This window comes from Engystomops pustulosus, chromosome 5 (assembly GCF_040894005.1).
Source record: "Engystomops pustulosus chromosome 5, aEngPut4.maternal, whole genome shotgun sequence".
In the NCBI taxonomy this organism is placed as follows: Eukaryota; Metazoa; Chordata; class Amphibia; order Anura; family Leptodactylidae; genus Engystomops; species Engystomops pustulosus.
In genome coordinates, this window is record NC_092415.1 from 167,743,741 (window position 1) to 167,766,688 (window position 22,948).

The window sequence follows — 22,948 nt, forward strand, 5'->3', positions numbered from 1 at the left end:
CTTCTCAGAGGCGGGGCAAGGGTTGGCTATGCTGGCGCCTTTGTTTCACAGTCAAAAAAGACCTATCCATCCATTCATGTAGCCATCTGTGTATTGTGATGCGGCAAATGTATCTATATCTATGTGTGTGCGCAATATGCACACATCTATCTATCTATCTATCTATCTATCTATCTATCTATCTATTTATCTATCTATCTTTCATTGATATGTTTGTGGACAACAATAACGCACACACACACATACATGCGCTCATACATACATATCCATATATATATATATATATATATATATATATATATATATATATATATATATATATATATATATGTGTGTGTGTGTGTGTGCGTGAACAACATTTATACATACATAAACACACACATAATTATCTATATGTGATACAAGCACACACATGCACACATTTATACATCCATAATTTATACATACATACAAGATCTATAGAGCAATCGGGACATTGTGCTGGGGCTTTATGGTCTATTGCAATGTAAAACGATCAGATGTGACCATAGGAAGGAAATTGTGAGCTTCACTTTGGTTATGTAGCTCTCAGGGTGGGGGAGGGCGGCATGATGCCTTGTGTCTTAGAGGCACATCCACCACCACCACCACCCCCCCCTTGCAGCATATGGAATTGCGCTTCTATACATTACAGTGTTACCATTTCGTTACATAAATGTTCCAGAGGTAATGGGCAGAGACATCTCATGTTATCCCCAGTGCCAGGGGAGATGCGGACAAAGCCTCTTGTGTCGCCTTGGATGTGTCAGCCTCGGTGCACGCTCGGCCGCCCCCCCCCCCCCCCTTGCATATTAAATGCCTCTATGAAGCCAGAGCAAGTGACGATCTGTTGCTTCCCCTGAGATGGCTACAAAGAAAAGGGCCCATAGTCTCAGCTTGTCAATTTCCCCATGTGATCACATGACCAGCACCTCCCTGCTTAAGGATGGGGATAGATCTCCACGTCAGCTTACGTCTTCAAATTTCTACTTCACGGATCTGCTTCAAAGAGGCAGCTGCATGAGAGAATCATGTTAAGCTCGGCTAATGCGGACAGCCCGAGGTAGCCTAATGATGGATTTTGATGAGCGTGTCCCCTGCTCCTCTAACATGTACTTGCCAAGTTGCACTTACTACGTGTCGGGTCCTGATTTCTCCAGCCTTCCTTCCTTCTTACCCCAGACCCCATCTTCTCGCCCCATGCCCTACTCCTACCCCTCCAACCTAGCCCAGGTGCAGCCAGTCAGAGAGGTGACCTTCAGGGAGTATGCCATTGACACCTCCAGCAAGTGGCACCCCAGGAGCAACCTGCCCCACTGCTACTCAGATGACATTATGCACAGGGACTGCACTGGCACCAATGCCATGGGGAGCAGCTCCAACGTCTACCACCCCAATGCCAACGTGCCCTCCAATTTCTATAGCACAGTGGGCAGGAATGGGGTGCTGCCACAAGCCTTTGACCAGTTCTTTGAGACAGCCTATGGGAGCCCGGATAATAGCAGCCAGCAGCCCTCGGATTATTCTCTGGACAAGCACTGCGACAAGGTGCCAGGAGCCCCTGCGACAAATTCAAGTTCGGAGCCGTGCAGGGAGGCAGAGGAGAAGGCGAGGAGGACGGAGAGCAGCAGCACCAGCAGCAGCCACAGCAGCTCCCACTCATCTTCCGGCAACAATGAGGACAAAGCCAGCAATGTGTCCAGTACGTATGCGATCTGCCGCAGCGCCTGCCCCGCGTGTCGCACCGCCTGCATCTGGCGCAGCGCTGTTAAACTTTTATATGCTGTTTTATAAGCGTATAAGCTTTATGGAGGCCTTTAGATTTCCCTCAACAAAACTTTCTTATAAAAGGCAAGATCACGTGTTTAGCACTGAAATTGGCCGTGAAATAGCAGCGACCAATAGATGCCTTAAGACAATCCTTCCCCCTTTTTCCCCTTTTTTAAAACTCTGGGGTCGGTTTGTAGAGAATATAAGTCAGTAAAGAATGTGCTCCAATAAAAGGACACAGTAACCCTGCATGCTTTCATATCAGGGGCTGCCAGCAGGGATTCCCTGCAATAACTGCACCAAATATAGGCACACAGGTGTCCACGGCACTAACCATTAGGATGGGCACTAGTGTAGGGTGCCAGGGCTGAGCTGGAACAATAGCACTGATTTCATGGAGCAACACTTGGGATTTGGGGATTTAACTAGGGCTGTGGGTGATAGGATACACACAGATCAACTGGTAGCACAGACATGGGTCTTCCAATGGTGCTTTATGCAGTTTTCTAAAATAATTGTAATGTTGGTTTTGTTTAAATTATGATTGTTTTTTGTTCAAGGTGCAAGTTATTACCTTATATTTAAGTGCTGTAAATGTCTGTATACCTTACATGAGCATGTTTCTTATAGTATCTAGTAATCCAAGTGCAATGTATGAATGTCTATCTATTTATCCATCTATATATAAATCTAGACTTGAAGGAAAAATTGTGTGTGTCTGTATAAATATAGATATATTTAGAGCAATAACATTGCACACTGTAATATATATATATATATATATATATATATATATATGTAGAGAGAGAGTCAATGTGTTTATATATATATATATATATATATATATATATATATATATATATATATATATATAATACACCACAGACAATTTTGTCGCATCAGTCATAGCTACTTAACTATTTATGACCTGAATTGTCTGCAGTATAGTAGCATAGTTAGGTACCTTCAATCAGTACCAAACAGTACATTGTTTTAACTCTTTATATCCTAGATTGCCTGCTATATTCTTATATATCTTCAGCCCCCGGGCTCTGGCCATGTAGTAAATATCTTTATATAGGATGGTCTGGTTCATTTGTAACAATCCAGTTTTTATTTTGTGCTCCACAGGTGGACAGCGAACCCGCAAGAAGAGATGCCCTTACACCAAATATCAAATTAGGGAACTGGAAAGGGAATTTTTCTTCAGTGTTTATATAAACAAAGAGAAGAGGCTACAATTATCCCGAATGCTCAATCTCACCGACCGACAAGTCAAAATCTGGTTTCAAAACAGAAGGATGAAAGAGAAAAAGATTAATAGGGACCGATTGCAGTATTACTCCGCCAACCCTCTGTTATGAGAGTACCAACCTTTCCAGGATCCATGGCTGCTGGGAGCTGGATTTCTGTAGGAACATTAGGAAGAACCAGTCTTCCTATGGAGTATATCTGCCATTTATATCCAGGAGGATGAGGATGATAGTAGTACTGTCTCCATTTCCTGTGCTTGGATACAGCAGGCACCTATGAATGATACAAGTATTTGCCTGTGTAACAGGACAAGGGTTATTTAATGTATCATTTGGATCAGTTTGATAATGGTGTCCTGATACCATTGGATCTTCTACAAGTCTTCTATTTGTTTCAAATTCTGTTCATATAGAAAACATTCTGATGCTTTGACAATTGAAGAAAGCGTAAAAATGGGGATAAAAACTGAAGCCAATAATTTTTTTATTCTGTAGTTTAATTTCCAAGTGTCCTGCTGTGTCTCCCCTACCCTCATTGATCAGGTCACCTATGTGGTCCATGAGACATGCACTTTGTTTGCTGATATCAATCCCAGTCTGTGACTATCCTGTGGATGACCACAGTTACAAATCAGACAACTCTTATCTAGAATAATGATTACATGAGCAGCCAGACAATGATGATAACACCACAGAGAGGAAATAACCAATAACCAGCAGAGTATCTTCTATCGTTCATCAGACCAAATCCAACCAGATGAATTATTTTACTCTGAATGGATGCTACCAGGCTATAGTTTATGTCAGATGAAATGTCATTTAAATATAGAAATATATAAGACCTTAAAATAACCAAAGTTATTAAAAGTGATTATATTTGAAATGATATATGAGTTTATGGGATATGATAATCTATTTGTATTATCTCTGTTTGAATGTATGTTTCATATACTAAAAAATATTAATAATGTAAATAAATGTCATTTGGTATTTGGTTCAGACGCCTTTTTACACATCAGAACTGGTGATTTTTACATTTTTTGCTACAGACTTGTTTGATGTTTTGTCACCTGTGCAGCATTTATGAACTTTTCATGAGAATCTTTGGCACAGATCACTTGACAAGCGGTCACTATATGTCACGGTTTACTCACAGATTAATATTTTATATGTATATAGCGTTTGTTTGATGCAGACTTTGGTGGGTTGCATGTATACAGCAAGAGAGCGCACAAGTCAAATAAACGTGGTTGAAATTATTTCATTTGTGTTGGGATTTTTTAAATAGGATTCCACTTTGCACCTGCAATGCATGATTGATATGCTGCAGATTAAATACAATATTAGAGCCTTCTCATCCTCATTAGATTCCCCCAGTAAATGCTGCAGATTGTGCAGCCTCAGCAAGAAGAAGGTCACTGATTGAGAACTATTGATTGGGAGATGGATCCCTTGTCTTGTACATGATGATTGTGGTGACATCATCCATAATAGGGGTCTTGTTTTTAGTTTTAAACATATATTTAGTCTATATTATGTTCACAATTGGTTTAATACTATGCTACTCTACATTACATATGTAATGGATAGCAAGGGAGTATTTTCTATTTTATTTTATTTTTTGTTATTTTATAATTATATTTAACAAAGTTCTTTTTCTTAATTCCTTATTTCCTAATAGCTTTCTGGCTTTGAACTTCTCTGGAGCTATTGTTGCACATCACACATAACCTTGAGAGGAATGTCTAGCATTCTGTGGTCTCCCTATTGTTTACAGAATTCTTTGCCGTTTATATTCTACTACTGGAGACATTGTCAAACATTGCCCAGGCTGACGCATATCCCTGTTTGTATATAGGGTTTTACTTGTTTTTTTTTTTTTGTTTCTGACAAATACAAGTAGGGATAGAAACATAAACAGCATTCTAAAATAAAGAGTGTGAGTGAATATGTAGAAATAAGATAGCAAGAAGAATGTCAATTAGACATTTACAGGATATTTCCTTTTTTGGGTTAAATATTAACTAGCTTCTCTTACAAATGCGCCAGACCCTAGAGGCCTGCAGTTTATCCGCCAGAGTCTTTGGTCTGACCCAATAAAAGCACATGCTCTGTGTTGCTAAGGTAATTTGGTCATAAAACGTGTCTGTGATTTGTGATTTGCATATTTGGAATGCGAGGCTGTAAACTAAACACAGGATAAGCAGCTATTTCTCAGAAAGTAGTAATATCAGTGCTATCCAACAGTTGCTTCAATTGGGTATTGTACATCTCTTTATTAGAAAACAGCTGCATCTGCATAGGAGCAGAGTGGCCACCAGATGGCGCTGCGCCGATCAATGTCAAAGCCGCTGTGCTGGAGGAAGCCAATGCTGCAGTATTGGCCTTTTGTTCTTTGCTTATCAAGCGAGGAGACTCTTCAGGGATTTTTTTTTTGTTTGTTTGTTTGTTTTTAGGAGGAAGAAGTCTGCCATTCACTAGTTGATTAAAACAAGCTGCATGTTTGGAAGGTGTAGACAAAATTCAGAAAAAATAACCCCAGTTTTGATGGATGAGGGAGATAAGGTGAGTAATGAGTTATGGGGTGGATGCTGTATTCATGATGATAAGGTTTATAGAAACATGTCTGTATATATATATATATATATATATATATATATATATATATATATATATATATATATGTACAAATCAGAAATGCAACAAAACTAGGGAATGAGAGATATAGAAGTAGAGATGTTTATATATTATTATGTAAATATATGGGTTTAGACTATGATAATAGAAAATACTAAATAATAATTAGTTAATAAAAACACTAGCTATGTCAACAATTGAATCATTAGGTAAACAAAATAAAAACCAAGTGCAATATTTCAAGCTTTCTTACCAAACTGTTGCTTTAATATAATTATCACAATTTGTTCAAAGATTATTATTTTATTATTATTATTTTTATTTTTTTTTGCATCTGGCACAGGGGCGATAAATAGTTAACAAATGTTGCCCAGACATGTTGTCATATTTATGTCCTTAATAATTTCCTGTATCATGTCAAGTGCTATGAATCTCTGCATCCTCCATGCCATGTACTGTTATGATACATTCCTTGATAATATTTCTGGACTCTTCAATCACAGAGTGTAGGATTAAGGATGTCTTTAAAGTTGATCCAACCGAATGTATAAATATTGTAAAAGAGCCAATGGCTACATGACCAGAAGTATTGTCTGACCCTGCATGAAATATTAAAAACAAAGGCAGGACGAGAATTAATAGCTAATATTAAACCAGGAAATGTGTGTTGATAACATTTTAACTGCCCTCCTGGGCGACAATGTATGAAGTTGCTGCATAGTTGACATAGAACCATTAACTTTATAAGTTACCACTTTAAATTGATACATCTTTACATTTCAAGTATATGGTATTTATATAAACTATAGTTTCCCAGAAGCATGGCAGACCCTTACCTCTAGCTCATCGTCCACATACCCCAAATCCGTGGAGTTGTTGTGTCTGAAATAGGTATAAACACTAGCATATTACCAATGGTCTGTAATTATTTGTTTCACTTGATATAATTGCAAATAAAAGTGCTATTAAAAATACATACTAGCCTAATTAAGCAGTAGTCAATTATGGATATGATTCCTTTACATGTTAGCATCAATACTTGCCTCATTAAATAATTAAATAACTAAAGGAAGACACCAATAGTCAATGGTTTACATCTTATTCTTTTATCTATTTGTAAAAGCTACTAACAACTGCTGATAAAAATGTTTTGTACTATATGTGAACTAAATGTGTCATAGATTGTAAGTTTGATGATCAAATTAATCTATCTATCATCTGTTTATCAAGTATAGACATAAAGATAGAGACACTAATTTATGCATATTTGAACTCTATATTGCATTAAAAGTATAGATTAAATAGTATTTCTTCATATGTCATATCTTTTACCTATCTATCTGTTTATCCTCGATATACATAATAACGATTAGCCTTTAGATTGCATGTCTAACTATGGTACTGTTTATCTGTCTATCTTTCTATCTGTTAAAGTATTCATCCATTATTCTCTTTTTTTTTCCATAGATAGAATAATGGTCTGCACATTAACTAAATGCATACTTTTGTTTTATCCATGCCTCAATATATTTATCTGTAGATAGATAGATATGAGATAGATAGATAGATAGATAGATAGATAGATAGATAGATAGATAGATAGATAGATACCACGGTTATTTTGTAACAGGAATTACATTTACATAGGGGTATGAATTGGGGGTGTCGGTATTTTTCTTTGTAGGATGCATTTGTCACTAAACTTGGCACTACATAGCCCTACATCTGATTCTAAGCACCACCCTGGATCCGGTCCAGAGGAAAATGAAACTATTTGGCAACCACCTACATTCCTGACAGTTTACAGTTGTCAAAAAGAAAATTAGAAGAAAGGCCATTTACAGTCCAGGAAGCCCATCATATAAACTGTGATATATATATATATATATATATATATATATATATATATATATATATATATATATATATATGTAACACAGTAGTGAATATTAATATATGAATATTCATAGTGTATTTGTGTTGTATATTGTTAGTATAAAGTTTACAGTAAGCAAATAATATTCTTTGAATTGTTAGCTTCCTATGCCTAGGCAGAGCTGCTCTCCTATAATCCAGGGTTGCTCCATTATGAGCACCAGGCTTCTCGCCTGCCTCTGTAAGGGGAAAATCTCTATTCACATAAGTCCCATTTATTCTTGACAGGAGATTCCAGTCGGTATTTAAAAAGTAGTTTGGCACAAAGCAGCTCTTTCCCTCCTCTAAGCTCCACACTGACCATTTATCGTTTATAGTTAAGATTTAAATGTGCTGTATTAGTTTTACTTGACTGAGCTTGATGATACTTAGTTTACTATTTGCCTTGCTCTTGTTGGTGATTAAAGAAAAGAATGGATCCCGCACAGCATTGGGCTATTAAACTTCATGAACTAGACGTGTGCCTGACTATAAAAGGCATCCACATCTCTCTGTATAAACACTTGTGCACTCATCCAATCTTCCATATCCACACCTCACCCTCTATGATATTCCATCATAAGAGCACACATAAATGAAGGATGTGAATTGTGGCAGGCAAGCAGCCCTCCTCACACAGCAGTCATGGGACTTACAATTGAACATGGCCATTGAGACATCATGTGACAATGCCTTTTACTTGGAGCTCCTGGCTAAATAACTGCACTTCCTTTTTGGTAAACATGGTAGATAATAAAAAAAAATGAGAAACAGATATCTACCACTTCTACTACTAGATAGATAGATAGTTAAAAAAAAAAAAATAGCAATTTAATTTTAAGTTGTGGTTTTGCTACCATTGGTGCTTCTTACTCTACTTATTATTATTATTACTACTATTAATCTACTACTACTAATCATAGCAACAACAACAATAATAATAATTAAGTATAACTATACTACAAAATGAACATTAAATAATAACAAATATATGCTAACTATTGCTATTACCCCTACTCGAAGTATGACATCACTGGTAAACAGTCTTGCTATTTTGTCTCCTCTTTCATACATAAATGCATTTATAGGAAACCAAGTCAGTAAATTGTGGATTATATTGCAGCTATTTTATCCCTTGTAAATATTCCTCTTATTACAACTACTAAAGGTTAACAGTGTTGTCATCAACACCCTGATCATAACCATCATCATAGCATTTGTATTGTAAGTTATATTGTTACAAGCTCCCTCCCTATAGGGGATATTTTACAGACAACAGTTTATGTCATAATGCTGATGTATGAATTCCATGTTTTCTCCCAGTGCTGAGTGTGCATTACAGAAGGCAGTATGCATATATAATGAGTGGTTTCATTGCTATTATAGAGAAAGATTTTACAAGAAGAAGTAAAGTGTTTTACTGGGGTGCAATAAGGAGGGAGTTTTCTTGTATGCAGTGAGCGTCCAGCAGTGCACAGACCTTGGAGAGGGCCCCTAGGCTTCCCATTCTTACAGAAACATCTGAACTCTGCTCATTTCATATGCCCTTCCCAGAAGAAAGCCACAAGTGGAGGCTAATAAAAATGTAGCCCAGAGTTTAAGAAGCAGATCTTTTCCTTGTGCTTGTAGAGGCAGCCTGGGTCTTGCTCTAGTGTAGTCTACACAACGTCTGAAAGCCAAGGGTAAGTGCTTTGGGGATGGTAAAAATGCTGCACTGATTTACATACTAAATCAACTAATAAACCTTCTGATTTCACTGACTTTGCACACCACATCCGACACCACCAGTGCGGTTTCCATACAGTAATATTTTATCAAATCATTTCTATGGTTCCTTTTACCTGCATAAATAACATGGACACAATATGACACCATTCACAAAATTCCAGTACAAACCTGAAAACACCATTCACTCCAGTCATTTTATTCTGCTAACAGGAAGATGTTAGGACATCAGAACAAATAGGTTGTATACCAGGACACTAAAAAGGGGGTATATAGCTGCACCATAAAGAGCCACAAACAATTCACTTATGGCTTCATGCTCCCTGCTTAAAATAGAAATCCTTATTACAACGAGAGGAGTGTAAAATTGTAAATATTATGCATCAGTCTAACAAATTATCGCTTCTTGTTGTTATTAATTTCCTGATTTGTTTATGAATATGTTGCCGGGTAACATATTTAAAGTATTCATGATTTTACCAAATCCTAGATTTCTCACGCCTTTCATATAATACAATTCATGTGGTTTAATTCTATCGCTTTTACTTATTATATGCTTCACCTCTGGATGGTTTGTATTGGGTGGCAAATAAATAAAGATAGTAAATATATAAAAGAATTCTAACATAATTTAATGTATCAATAATTATTATATTATTATTATAATATTATATAAAACAAACGATGTCTAAGCATTGATCTCAGACAGACTGCTTGGGTTGGAAAAGAAATCTAAATATATAATAAAAGTAGGTATTGATTTCTTTATGATTATGTTATGAAGATTAGGGGGTATCACATGTGGGACTATTCTATGGGGAGATTGCTGTTAATATTTGGAGTGCATAGTAGATGCACATTTTATATATATATATATATATATATATATATATATATATATATATATATATATACATACATAGTGTGTGTGCATGGATTGAGGTCGAGCTAAGATGAACCTTTGCATACGAAAGTGATCTGGGAGGGGTTGCTGGCTGGGCTTGGGCTGTCATTGGCTGCATGCATTTGCAGTGGTGCAGGGCTATCTCTAATCATATTCAGCATGTTTTGCACAAGAAATGTCAGCCAGAAAGGAATATCTGCTCTCTTCGCCAAATTACCCCACAACAATGTCATGCTCGGAGAGCCCGGCTGCGAACTCCTTCCTGGTGGACTCCTTAATCAGCGCTGGCAGAGGGGCAGAGACTGGGGGCTACTACCAGGGCACAGGGGTCTACCTGCCACAGGCTTCAGATGTTTCCTATGGGCTGCAGAGCTGTGGACTTTTCCCCGTTTTGAGCAAAAGAAATGAAGCAGTGCCCCCCAGTAACACAGCCCCCACATCTCAAGGCTATGCTCCAGGGATGGAGGTCTGGCTAGAAGCCCCCAGGTCTTGCAGAGTGGATCAATCTGAAAGCCAAGCTGCCACCTCTTGCTCCTTCACACAGAATATTAAGGAGGAGAACTCCTATTGCCTCTATGACTCGGACAAATGTACTAATAAGGCTTCTGCTGCAAGTGACTTATCCACTTTCCAAAGGGTTAACTCTGAGGCTAGCCCTGTCCATAATACCAGCTCTGTTCCAGTGCCAGGCTACTTCCGCCTGTCCCAGGCTTATGGCTCAGCCAAGGGCTATGCTGCTGCTGGCCACATTGCTGCACCCCAATTTGCACCCCAGCCCCAGGTTCGGTTCGAGCAGCCTCTGTCCTTGTCGTCCATGTCTGGAGAGATTGTAAGGAAAGACAGCGACGAGACGTCCCCTGTCAAGCACCGGGCAGAGGAGGAGGCTCACACATCTTCATCCGAGGACTCCTCTCCGGCTCCTTCTGACAGCAGCAAGCACTCCCCGGAGAAAGAGCATGGAGGTGAGTGCCCACTCACAACACATCACAGAGGAAGTTCCTCTTTATTATCAGCCTTTGAACTATTTAATAATTGGGCGTGAGGCTGTCATAAACATCATGTCCATTCTCAACTTTACACCCTCTGTGCTTTGTCTAGGAGGAAGCAGGAAGCCCCTATAAAATAACACTTATTTATAGCGCCCATTACAGGCGCCACAATTGCCTCCCCATGCAAAATATGACAGTAAATAGCCCAGGTTACATATAGCCCATGTGTGAGAAGTACATGCACCAATACCCATGGCCTGTGTTCTGTATACACGGGGCTAGACTACCATCACACTGCAGGATACATAGGGATTTCTCTACAAAGATGCAATGATTTAAATGTATAATAAAATTATGAAGAGAGAGAAAGAGGAAATACTATATATATATATATATATATATATATATATATATATATATATATATATATATATATATATGTATATATATATATATGATTAAGAACAATAGCTAGGTAGATAGATGGAGAAATACACCAATCCCCTAAATAATAATAGATTACACAGACAGATAAATAGATATATGGACAGACAGATAAGGTTTAGGAAGAGGCAGCACTCCAAAAGGTAATTTCAAAAAAAGTGGGGTATTTAGACAGATAAATAGATAGATAGATAGATAGATAGATAGATAATGTATAAAAACACACACACACACACATGTATAATGTCTTAAATATCCAAACATGTGCTTATAATACCATGTAGAAGTGTAGACCAAAACTATTAACTATACAGTATTTTTAATAATGTAACATATATTGTACTCATTGTACAATATTACACATGTTTCTACATTAAAATAATTGCTGTATGAGCTGCATATAGTGAATTAATAAAATTAATACAAATAGTACACATAATCAAGCGATAAATATATATAAATATACATATCGCTTGTTTTTGTGTACTATTTGTATGAATTTTAATTTCACCCCCACATCATCAAATAATCTAGTTTTTATTTAATACATACATTACATATACGATTATCTCAACATAAATAGATGCAGAAATAAACCTGGATACATGTAGGAGAATCTCTCTCTCTCTCTCTCTCTCTCTCTCTCTCTCTCTCTCTCTCTTTCTCTCTCTCTATCTCTCTATCTAGCTATCTATCTCTATACATATAATATTAATTCTTTTTATTATAACTTTTATATTAGTTTTTATTTCTAAATGTTTATTATTTACCTTTTTTTTTCCTTCAGGTAACTCAAAAGGTGACAACGGTGCCAACTGGTTAACAGCCAAGAGCGGCAGAAAGAAGAGATGCCCCTACACCAAGCACCAGACCCTGGAGCTGGAGAAGGAGTTCCTCTTTAACATGTACCTGACTCGAGAGCGTCGCCTAGAGATCAGTCGCAGTGTGCACCTCTCAGACAGGCAGGTCAAGATCTGGTTCCAGAACCGCAGGATGAAGCTGAAGAAAATGAACCGGGAGAACCGGATCCGGGAGCTCACAGCTAACTTCAACTTCTCCTGATGGAGCCAGTACTCTACTTCTCCTCCTTCCACCACAGTCACCTGAATGGAGCTGTACATTATGACCAGTATGTCCACCGTCCTTCTGGGGTTAAAGCCATACTTGCACACATCTTAAGAGCTTTTTTTATTATTATAATAATTATTATTTTTTATTTTTTTATTTTTAGACTGAGAGGATTTTTTTAATGGCGGTTTTTAGTTGTATATTTACAGTCTTGTCCCTTCCTTTGTCTTGCATTTTATGTTGCTCAAAGAAAAAGGTGGATGAGGAGGCACTAAAACACCGGTGGAATGAAATGTTCCTTAATTCTCCAGGAAAAGGGGAGAACTATTTCATTCCACAATAAGCTCATAAAGACACATGAGGACACTTGCAGGATTCAGATGATTCTTGAATGTAGTCTTGTCTGTGTAGAGAGAAAGCAGAAAAGCACATGGTCCATTTCTAGTAGGTCTAATGTTCTCCCTTCTAGGGGCCTGAGGGAGGGAGAGTGGCTCATTCCTCAGATATACTGTGAATTTACATGCTTTAAGATGAACTTTATAGATGCAAATATGTGTAAATGTTTATTATTATTACAAGGCCAATGTTTCTTCTTGATCCATGGACACACGATGCCCATTACTCTTCAGATCATATGCTGCTGTGTGCCACCAGGCCATGTCTATGTTTTCAATGAAGAATCCAATAAAAGAAATGAATCCTTGGTATTTTTCTTCTTCTAATTCTCTGGCTGTTTACATTTTATGTTATCTTCACAAGAACTTTTACAACAGCACAAGTTGCCTGACACCCCCACCCCCCATCCTGCAATTACTATAGGAATCCATTTAAATATTACCTAGACAGTCGTAATTTGTCTGAGCCATATAGCAATGGTGCTGGAAGCTTTGTCGGCTTTTGTTCACTTTTATGACTTGCTAGTATATCTGGATTGTTGCAGAGTAGAGCAGAGCTTTCATTTGGGCAAGGAGCAGCTTAGGCAGAGGAAGCAGCTAACACAAGAGGACATGGGATTGGTTTTATTTAACCTGAAAAGCCAGAAGCTATTTCTCTTCCATCCGGAATAACATACCACTGGGCCAAAGTGACATTGAGGAAACCCCAAAGGTGAGGCGCAAGTTGTGCGCAATGCGTATTCCATGGCGCATGGACACTATTTAATATTTAGGCATAGAATTGCATAAAATCATTATTTGTAACAATTTTACCCCCCACCCACACACATGCATTGCATTGCATCCATTCCACCCCACATTGTATTATATTCAATATTTGTAATTTGATTAATTTATTGTATTTCTAGTGGAAATCTGGCACAGGGCTGGCTCTCTGCTCTGTCATTGTCCAGTGCTTTCTTCTCTATAGCGGAACCTTCTTCTAGAAGCGTGGATCAGAAAGGTTTAGAATACAACTGGATTGTGATTTAGGTAGTTTCATGTTGTTGGGGCTCCACCTTTCTCTCGACAACAAGGAACTGCCTTAGTCACATCAGTGGATATCGTCACCCAGGTAGAAGATGTCATGGAACATAGAAATAATGTGCAATATGGAACATGGGACTATGATGCAATATGGTGTATAGAACGTGATGTTGTATATGTGGCCTAATAGAACCATTGTGCTATATGGGATTCAGGATATAGGATTTCTGTGTAATATGTGGCATAGGACTAACATTTGTATGTAATAAAGGACTAACATGGAACACAGAACTACTTTGTGTGACTATTATGCCATAGGGATTGTGATAAGGCACACTATGCCAACACATATCTTATTGCTGTGCTTGTCTAGGCGAAAATATCACATTACTGGATGGTATCTTGCGCCTCTGAATCATAATAAGCAAAATTGGTTTGCGATTGCTAATTCTTAATGATAGTAGAGGGATAATATGCTTATGCTGATGCTATTTGTACACAATTCCACATCACATGCTGATTATGTTATTAACTACTTCACCACATGAGCATCAACCACTGCATATACTGTGATATATATGTTATATTAATACCTCCATACCTTGTAGGTGGTCTTATAATACATAGAATGAACATTTTGGGGATTACAAAGGGGTGTAAATGCTAGTGTGGCGGCTGTAATGATGGTTTCCTGCTCACAAGGCCTAGGTTACGATCATTATTACAATCAGCCTATAGTCTCACATTCCTTGGAGCCTCCCCACCAGCAGCATAGCCAGGAGAAGGCAGACTACTCCACAAATACACCAGACAGCAATCTAGACTGGGGGGCTATCATCTGCCTTATTGCAGGGCTGTGTTTACCAATGGCAACCCCCCAGACTACATTTCCAGCTTTATTCTCTACCATAGGTTGCAGTTTACAGGACAATGGCAGAGAGGAAATGTAAGGCATTGTTTCATGTTATTGCTGCTTTACTTAGAAAATAAATCAATTGTTTCACTAAGGGCTTGCAGTGGCTGACAGAATAACATTATATATATATATATATATATATATATATATATATATATATATATATATATATATATATATATATATTATATATAAATATATTGTATACAGCTATATATATATATATATATATATATATATATATATATATATATATATATATATATATAATAAAATACATACACAGCTGGGGAATTTTTATCCTCGAAAACAAAAACAGAAAGGTTGGAAAATAAATGTTCACAAGATATTTGAGTACCAAGAGGCCTATTTAATAATGTACTTTGTAGAGTCAGATATGGAGGGGGAGAGAATATTATAACTACAAATTATATAGCAAGAATGAGTGAAGTAATCCATTATTACCATTAATAGTGCATATAATGATGAAAATAAGTAATAGTAATGATATTGCAGTTATAATAATAATGATGAAGAAAACAATAATAATACAATTTATAATCAAACGGCCGAGGGTTCCCAGTACAATATAATTATAGCATATTTAATGTAATCCTATATTCACATGGTGGAGTATGAAATTATATTAAATAAAATAAATTAATATATTATAATATATATTTACCCAATTGTTATTTATCTATTTATTGTTTTATTTTGCTTTTTTGCACTGGACAACTCGTTATTCCACATTAAAATTCTTTGGTCCGTTGTAAAATATTTGCAGATAAAAAGTTTTTATTTGTATTTTAGTAGAACAAAGCAGATTATGTGCTGATACTTGATATCCCTCTACCGACCATCTACCTCTAGATCATTACTGACATTGCTGTTCGGTATTTACACTATAATCATATTTTTTAGGGAAATAATAAATGGTTCACTGATGTAGGTATATATTTTTCCCTCAGAGAGGCTCAACATGCTTGGGAGAGTATTAATAACATTTTTAGATTGATCCTACCTTTGGGGCACTTTTTGTTTCGGAAGGTATAATTACTGGTTGTGGACAGAGCAGGAGATTTGTGCTTTATGAAACTATTTTATTCCATTTCTCCACAAATCTTTGAGGGGTGACAGGATACTTCCACAACATGAATCAAATTATCTATCTATCTATCTATCTATCTATCTATCTATCTATCTATCTATCTATCTATCTATCTATCTATCTATCCTATAGTATCTATCTAGTAGTTCTATTTCTATTTATTTATGTTCTACCTATCACTTAACTATTTATAATTATCTAGTTACTATCTACCTATTATATATGTATGTATGTATGTATGTATGTATGTATGTATGTATCTATCTATCTATCTATCTATCTATCTATCTATCTATCTATCTATCAAATATCTATCTATCTTTTAGTATTTTTTCAATGTATGTATCTATATATCTACCTATGCCATATATAACATTCAAACATAATGAATTATGCAGATAGAAGATAGATAGATAGAAATACATACATACATTTGCATATGGTTGGATTCATAACAATGGACTTGATCGAATGCTTGTGCTGTTCCTCATGATACAATGTAACCATCCGCCATTGCCAAAGTATCTTTATTCCCCCTTTACTCTGTGCTAACCCTGATTCCCTTCTACATTGCACAATAAGATAATCACCCGGTTCTAAATGTAAATCTATGAACCTTTACCACATTTCTACAAACTATAATAAAGGTTTCATGTATGTAAGACAATTGCTCCCATGAATCCACGCCCTAATTTCCCTTCCTCAGTCTGTTCCCTTCCCTCACTTGTGGTCTGTTTTATTATCGTTATTTTATGGCACCGGATTACCCTGTAAATCTTTCCCACCCAGTTCCTTACAAAGGCTAAAGTCGTAGTCAGATATCATGTAAATTCTTTTGTAAGACTAGCAAAAAATACTAACTACATTTAACACTACTAATTAATAACAGCCAGAATACTAACATATTAACAATTCTACTACTACTAATAATAATATTATTTAATTACCGATGTCTGTTCTTATATTCTAATAATTCAGGATAATTGTGTTCAGAATAGCATAAATATAATTATTCCAAGTAGTGTTATTGTTACTTACAACTTACTATGTGCAATTATTATTTTCTACCATACACTCTATAGGTTTTCTACACCACATACTTCTATATCAGATATAAAATCGTTTTTATGTGTGCAGAAATGTAACTATACTATTATAGTGTATATTGTCTAACTATGTGGACTGTGTACTGATATTGAAATATTAATTAGGAAAGGAGAGGAAATAGAAGAAGTGTCGCCTCCATTCTCATGGGTAGAGCTGATTGTCCCATTTGCAGGCAGCCTGTGTGTGTGTCTATACAGCACTATGGAGACTTATTAGAGATTTGCATTTTACTGCAGCTACTGGCTGGATCTATAGCAGTTACTATTCCCTTCCTAAGCACAACAGTAAAATGTAACAACTGCTTGTAACCTACACAAGTGCAACCTAATAAATCCCATCCAAATCCACTGCACCCTATATGTATGGAAGGGATGAAACCTATGCTATATATCTATATGCCTATGGTTGGTTGTGTAGAGAGAAAACCTCCATCCTACTGTGTGATTAATAATGATGTAAAATAGTCCCTGCAATGGTAGAAAATAAAGGGGGGAAATGGGATCTTCTAATCTTTACTTGGCCACAATTAAAGGGGACAGTATTGTATAACTTCTATATCCTTTTGCATAAAAACATATGGCTTTGCTATAAAAATGATGACTGGAAAACAGTGAGCCATTAATAGCCTGCGGACTGATTTATTCCTTATTGTTCTGCTGCCTAGTCACATGGCCCCAGCAGCCAATGGGAGCCCAGTCCTGCCTGCAACTTATTAGGTGACTGTACTTCTTTGTAGGACCAAGTTGTTACATGAAATCTGCAGTTTCATAATTTCAGCAGGTTCCTGCTCTCTCATCAGAGCAATGACGACTTCTGGGACTCTGAGCAATTATTATGTGGACTCCTTCCTGATCCATGAGGGTGAGGAGCTGGTGCAGGCTAGGTTTGCTCCTGGCTCTCTAGCCCAGCCACCAAGGCAAGCTGAGCACCCTGAGTACACTCCATGCAGCTTCCAGTCTAAGTCGTCCATGTTTAGCAGCCCCTGGAATCCAGTGCACCATCCTCAGGCTGCCAGTAATGTCTCCAGCGTGTACCACCCTTATGTGCACCACCAGGCACCCATAGCAGCCTCAGATGGCAGGTACATGAGGTCCTGGCTGGAGCCCATGCCCGGATCCCTGTCCTTCCCAGGCTTATCCTCCAGCAGCAGCAGGCACTACGGGATTAAACCTGAGCCCCTCTCAGGCAGGAGGGGGGACTGTACCACGTTTGATGCCCACTCTCTGTCTTTGTCTGACTATGCCAGTGTCTCTCCTGCTGACAGAGACAAGCAAAGTAACGAAGATGCCTTCCCTGCCAACACTGGAGAGAACCTGACAAATGGGGAAAAACCTCCCATTGACCCAAGTAAGTCTTCAACTACAATCATTGATGGGATATGGAGGGGATCAGGGACATTGTAACATGTTAGTACTGAAGATTAACACTGCCAGGGTATGAATGCAGGAAAGTTTGTGCCCTGGCATCTCAGCTACGTGATGGCTATATACACTGCATGGGCATCTATCTATCTATCTATCTATCTATCTATCTATCTATCTATCTATCTATCTATCTCATCATGGAGGGGGGTATAGGAAAGCATTTTACAACTCTGTGGGCGTGGGCTGGTATATTATATGGGAATATGGAGATTTGTAAAGAAGTCTATACATTAATAATTAAGTGATTGTAATACTTGAATAGGACATTGTTTGGATTGTGACAGGTTTTCTATCTTGCATGGGACAAAAGTGTAGCTATTAATGTATAGATGCATAAAGCATGACTAAATTACACTAAGAGCAGTGGGTATATAGTTGATATAATATAACATGACAGTAAAAATCAATGCATAGATTGTATATATAGTCTATCTATATGCACATTATTATGATATATGGTAGTAATGTGAGTTTATTCATATGGAATTTAGCCTTTTTGTTTATTGTATATTATTTAGGGTATTATAAGAAATGTATTGGTGCAAAGACCATGGCTTCAATAATATGGTGTATATTGCATCGACATTAATTGTGATGTATGTAGTTACATGGGAAACCGATTGTATATATATATACACTTGAAGTTATTGGTAGTTGCCTGTGTATGAATGGGTGGCACAGGTTATATGTTTTAGTGCATAGGGCATTATAGTTAGCATGGATTGTTTCATAATATAGGATGCTGATATCAGTGGGGTGCATGAAATATATATTGTATATACAGTATATATTGGTTAATGGGCTTTATAGTTGCATGTGTATGAATAAATGTCACAGGTCATATATATTGATGCATAGAGCAATCATAATATGTATTAGTTCAGTATATAAAACACTAATGGTAGAGGGGATGCATAGGACATATATTGTATTAGGTATACTGTGTATATTGGTGTATGGTATGGATAGCTGAGTGAGTATGAATAGTAAGAATGCATAGGGCATTCATAGTATGTATTAGTTCATTATATAGGTCACATATAGCTGTGGGGATGCATGGGGCATATACTGTATTATGTATACAGAGTATATTGGTTTATGGTATGAGTAGCTGCATGTGTATGAATAGATGGGACAGGTCATTGATATAACAGAATATGTGTTGGTGCATAAGGCTTTCGATATATAATTTAGAGCATTAATAATAGTCCATTAATTGATGCATAGTAGATGTAAATAGTCCACTGAAAAGTTTCCTGATAAATTGTTCTCTATGTCTAGATAATCCAGCTGCTAATTGGCTCCATGCAAGATCCACCAGGAAAAAAAGATGTCCCTACACCAAGCACCAAACACTGGAACTTGAGAAGGAATTTTTATTTAACATGTACCTTACCAGGGACAGGAGGTATGAGGTAGCCAGACTGCTCAGCCTCACAGAGAGACAAGTGAAAATTTGGTTTCAAAACAGAAGGATGAAAATGAAAAAAATTAACAAGGATCGATCAAAGGACGAATAAATCCCCAATGTTATGGAGCTACAAATAAGAGATGCTACTGTATTGAGGCCTCATGTGTTTCTCCCTCCTGTTTATCATGCTAAACAAGTACCACCCCAGCCTTGGTTTACCAGAACTACCCAAGAGGTACTGCATTTCTTAAATTATTTCATGAACAATAACACAAATGGGGCATTAGGGGTGGGCTGGAAAGCAAGTAACCTACCTGCTCTACTCTACAAGTAACTACCTTACCATTGTGCACAACTATATACTGACTGTATATACAGACTAGCTGTAATGTAGGGATTATTATTATTATAATTATTATTATTATGTGTTCTCTGGGCAGCAGGAGCCTCTGCTGCTATACTTGAATCATGTGTTTTATTGTAGTTTTATGTGCTTGGATGTCGTATAATACTAGGACTACACTGAACTCAGGTTAATGCTAGGTCTATAGGACCAGCCTGCAATCTTATTATTCTTCCCCAATATCAAGTCAACTAAACTAAACCTCCCAATCATTCAGAAAGAATCGACCTCAGATACTGGCAATCACAGTCTCCAACTTTCTGTAGTATAATGTAAAGATGTATATAGAAGGAATATGCAGGAGGAGTGGGAGGGGGGTGGTCTGAAAAATGTTGGAGATTTCCTTCGGGATCTACATATATGTGGATTAATATATATGGTGATTGAAGGTTTTACTACCTATAGCTTGTGTAATGTTCTTGTTCACTGTAATGAAGTTAAATTTATTAAGAATAATAAATTATACACAGGAAATAAAAAAATACATTGGGTATATTTCTATCTCTAAACAATACAAATAATTTATGCAGAACATGCTATATATTTGAAAGAGTTACCTCATGACCTGTTGACCAAATTGTTGTGTTGGAAATATATTTATCTTTTATTTTTTTTATTTTTTTTTTTTAATAAAATGTTTCTTTTTTTGTTACTTGTGATATGGTATTTATATTCCTGGAAAAAAAACCTGATACTATTTATATTGAAATTTCTATCTAGTTATATATAAATAGCGGAATATGTATGTCTGTAAACATATACATATGAAGATATAGGCACATATACACCCGGGTGTGTTTATCTGCAGTTTCGATAAAATCTTAAGGAAAGAAAAAAATATATAAATGTTGAATTTTTACATATAGTCTCATAAACTGCTTAATCCTGACCTCTAATATATAATTGAGTTTATTATTGTTTATATAAGACCTAAATTTGGTTAATTTCAATATTATATTTTTATTGGTTATTTATTTTATTTAAAAAGAATATAGATAAGTATTTAAAAAAACAGCCATCACAAGTATTGTATGCACGTTTTCTTAAACAACATGCATGCATACATATATATATTTATTTTAAAAAATTAAATATATATTTTTTAAACAGGGAAAAAATGTTAGGTTCCCCCTGAATCCCTCAATGCTTATGCAAATATAGTATTTTCTTTCTCAGTGGGACACATAGACGTCTATTTCCTCCTAGACATCATTTGTTAAAGTATTTTTTTTGTTGTTGCATAGTTTGGAAACAAAGCTGGTGAAACAAGTCAAATCAAGAAACATGTCCAGACAGAGGATGTCATTTAGGAAAACTCTGGGCCATATAGTGCAATAAAAGAAAATTACTGCTGTAACCATTTATGGAGTGTAAACCGCTGCAGGCTCCTCAGCAAAACCTGGAGGACAAGCCAAGATTCCTGCAAGGCTCCTTACTCCTTATTACACACTAATATATATATATATATATATATATATATATATATATATATATATATATATATATATATATATATATATAGTGCATCGGCCATCACATCTGTTTTTATATAGTCAGAGGAAGAAATAGTCATTAACTCTTTGTAGTAACGAGAGAGGCAGAAGTAATAATGGCTGGCTCTTCCGGGGAGCAGGGCTGTTGGGACGCCCTCTGTTGTTTCAGAAAGAAAGAAACTTCAAAGAATGGCCACAAAAAGTGTGTAATATATGACTGGTCTGCAAACTGTCTGGAATTCGCCTCTAATGACTTTATAGCTGTCCAGCCGCAATTAAGATTTTCTACAGAAGCCTTTTCATTTGTTTTGTCTGGCGGATTGAGATAATGTGAAGAACGGAAATAAGTACCTTTCATTGTTCTGAAGAAGGCTGAAAATTCTAGCTTTCTTCTTGCAAAAATATCCCTAGGAGGCTTAATACAGCGACCTAAACTAAAAGCTCCAATAAAAGATAGGAGCTGGTTAATGTTCCAAATACTTGCACTTGACAATTCTCACCAGCAGATGGCAGCAGAGCTCCACAGAAAAAGTGCAATTGTGTTTATGTTTCTATTCACCCATTTCCTCATTGAACAAAAAAAAAAAGATATATTTTTTTATTTCTCGACATTTTCTACATTGAGACAATGGGGAAGACTGTACTATGTGCGTGTTGTATTTTTACACATGTAAACACATACACATATATATAAAGATTATATCAAGAGAGATTATATCACAGTGTATGTTAGTTTATTCACACTCGTGAAGATTGTTTTACTCTTTTCTTTTATGTAATTTAATGTCTTTCTCAATTTGGAATCGTCTCGTCTATCTAACTAACATCTATCATATTTTTCTATTTATAATTTATACATCTATAAACTATATAATCTATCTATTTATAATCTATGTATGCATTCCAACTTATTCTAGTATTCTTCATATCATAAATCTAT

General features: G+C 36.5%; 3 protein-coding genes and 1 long non-coding RNA gene across 4 annotated transcripts; all 4 read left to right on the plus strand.

The window, feature by feature from the left end:
• Positions 1–979: 979 nt before the first annotated feature.
• On the plus strand, positions 980–4,248 carry HOXA11 (homeobox A11). Its single transcript, XM_072154825.1, has 2 exons — positions 980–1,720; positions 2,920–4,248. Exons 1-2 carry the CDS (start codon positions 1,066–1,068, stop codon positions 3,150–3,152), a joined length of 888 nt encoding a protein of 295 aa, XP_072010926.1. The 5' UTR covers positions 980–1,065; the 3' UTR covers positions 3,153–4,248.
• A 968-nt stretch (positions 4,249–5,216) lies between these two features.
• LOC140134230 (uncharacterized) lies at positions 5,217–9,160 on the plus strand. The gene is made up of 3 exons (XR_011856141.1): positions 5,217–5,301; positions 5,498–5,606; positions 8,979–9,160. It is a non-coding gene; the product is annotated as an uncharacterized lncRNA (long non-coding RNA).
• A 1,234-nt stretch (positions 9,161–10,394) lies between these two features.
• On the plus strand, positions 10,395–13,411 carry HOXA10 (homeobox A10). Its single transcript, XM_072154826.1, has 2 exons — positions 10,395–11,183; positions 12,442–13,411. The coding sequence occupies exons 1-2, from the start codon at positions 10,397–10,399 to the stop codon at positions 12,714–12,716; spliced, it is 1,062 nt and encodes a 353-aa protein (XP_072010927.1). The 5' UTR covers positions 10,395–10,396; the 3' UTR covers positions 12,717–13,411.
• A 4,591-nt stretch (positions 13,412–18,002) lies between these two features.
• On the plus strand, positions 18,003–21,082 carry HOXA9 (homeobox A9). Its single transcript, XM_072154827.1, has 2 exons — positions 18,003–18,624; positions 19,983–21,082. The coding sequence occupies exons 1-2, from the start codon at positions 18,081–18,083 to the stop codon at positions 20,219–20,221; spliced, it is 783 nt and encodes a 260-aa protein (XP_072010928.1). The 5' UTR covers positions 18,003–18,080; the 3' UTR covers positions 20,222–21,082.
• Positions 21,083–22,948: the final 1,866 nt, after the last annotated feature.

Coding starts and splice junctions, on each gene's coding strand:
- HOXA11 (XM_072154825.1), top strand. CDS start 1,066: ATGCGGACAGCCCGAGGTAGCCTAATGATGGATTTTGATGAGCGTGTC. Junction 1,721..2,919: donor CAAAGCCAGCAATGTGTCCA/GTACGTATGCGA, acceptor TGTGCTCCACAG/GTGGACAGCGAACCCGCAAG.
- HOXA10 (XM_072154826.1), top strand. CDS start 10,397: ATGTCAGCCAGAAAGGAATATCTGCTCTCTTCGCCAAATTACCCCACA. Junction 11,184..12,441: donor CCCGGAGAAAGAGCATGGAG/GTGAGTGCCCAC, acceptor TTTTTCCTTCAG/GTAACTCAAAAGGTGACAAC.
- HOXA9 (XM_072154827.1), top strand. CDS start 18,081: ATGACGACTTCTGGGACTCTGAGCAATTATTATGTGGACTCCTTCCTG. Junction 18,625..19,982: donor AAAACCTCCCATTGACCCAA/GTAAGTCTTCAA, acceptor CTCTATGTCTAG/ATAATCCAGCTGCTAATTGG.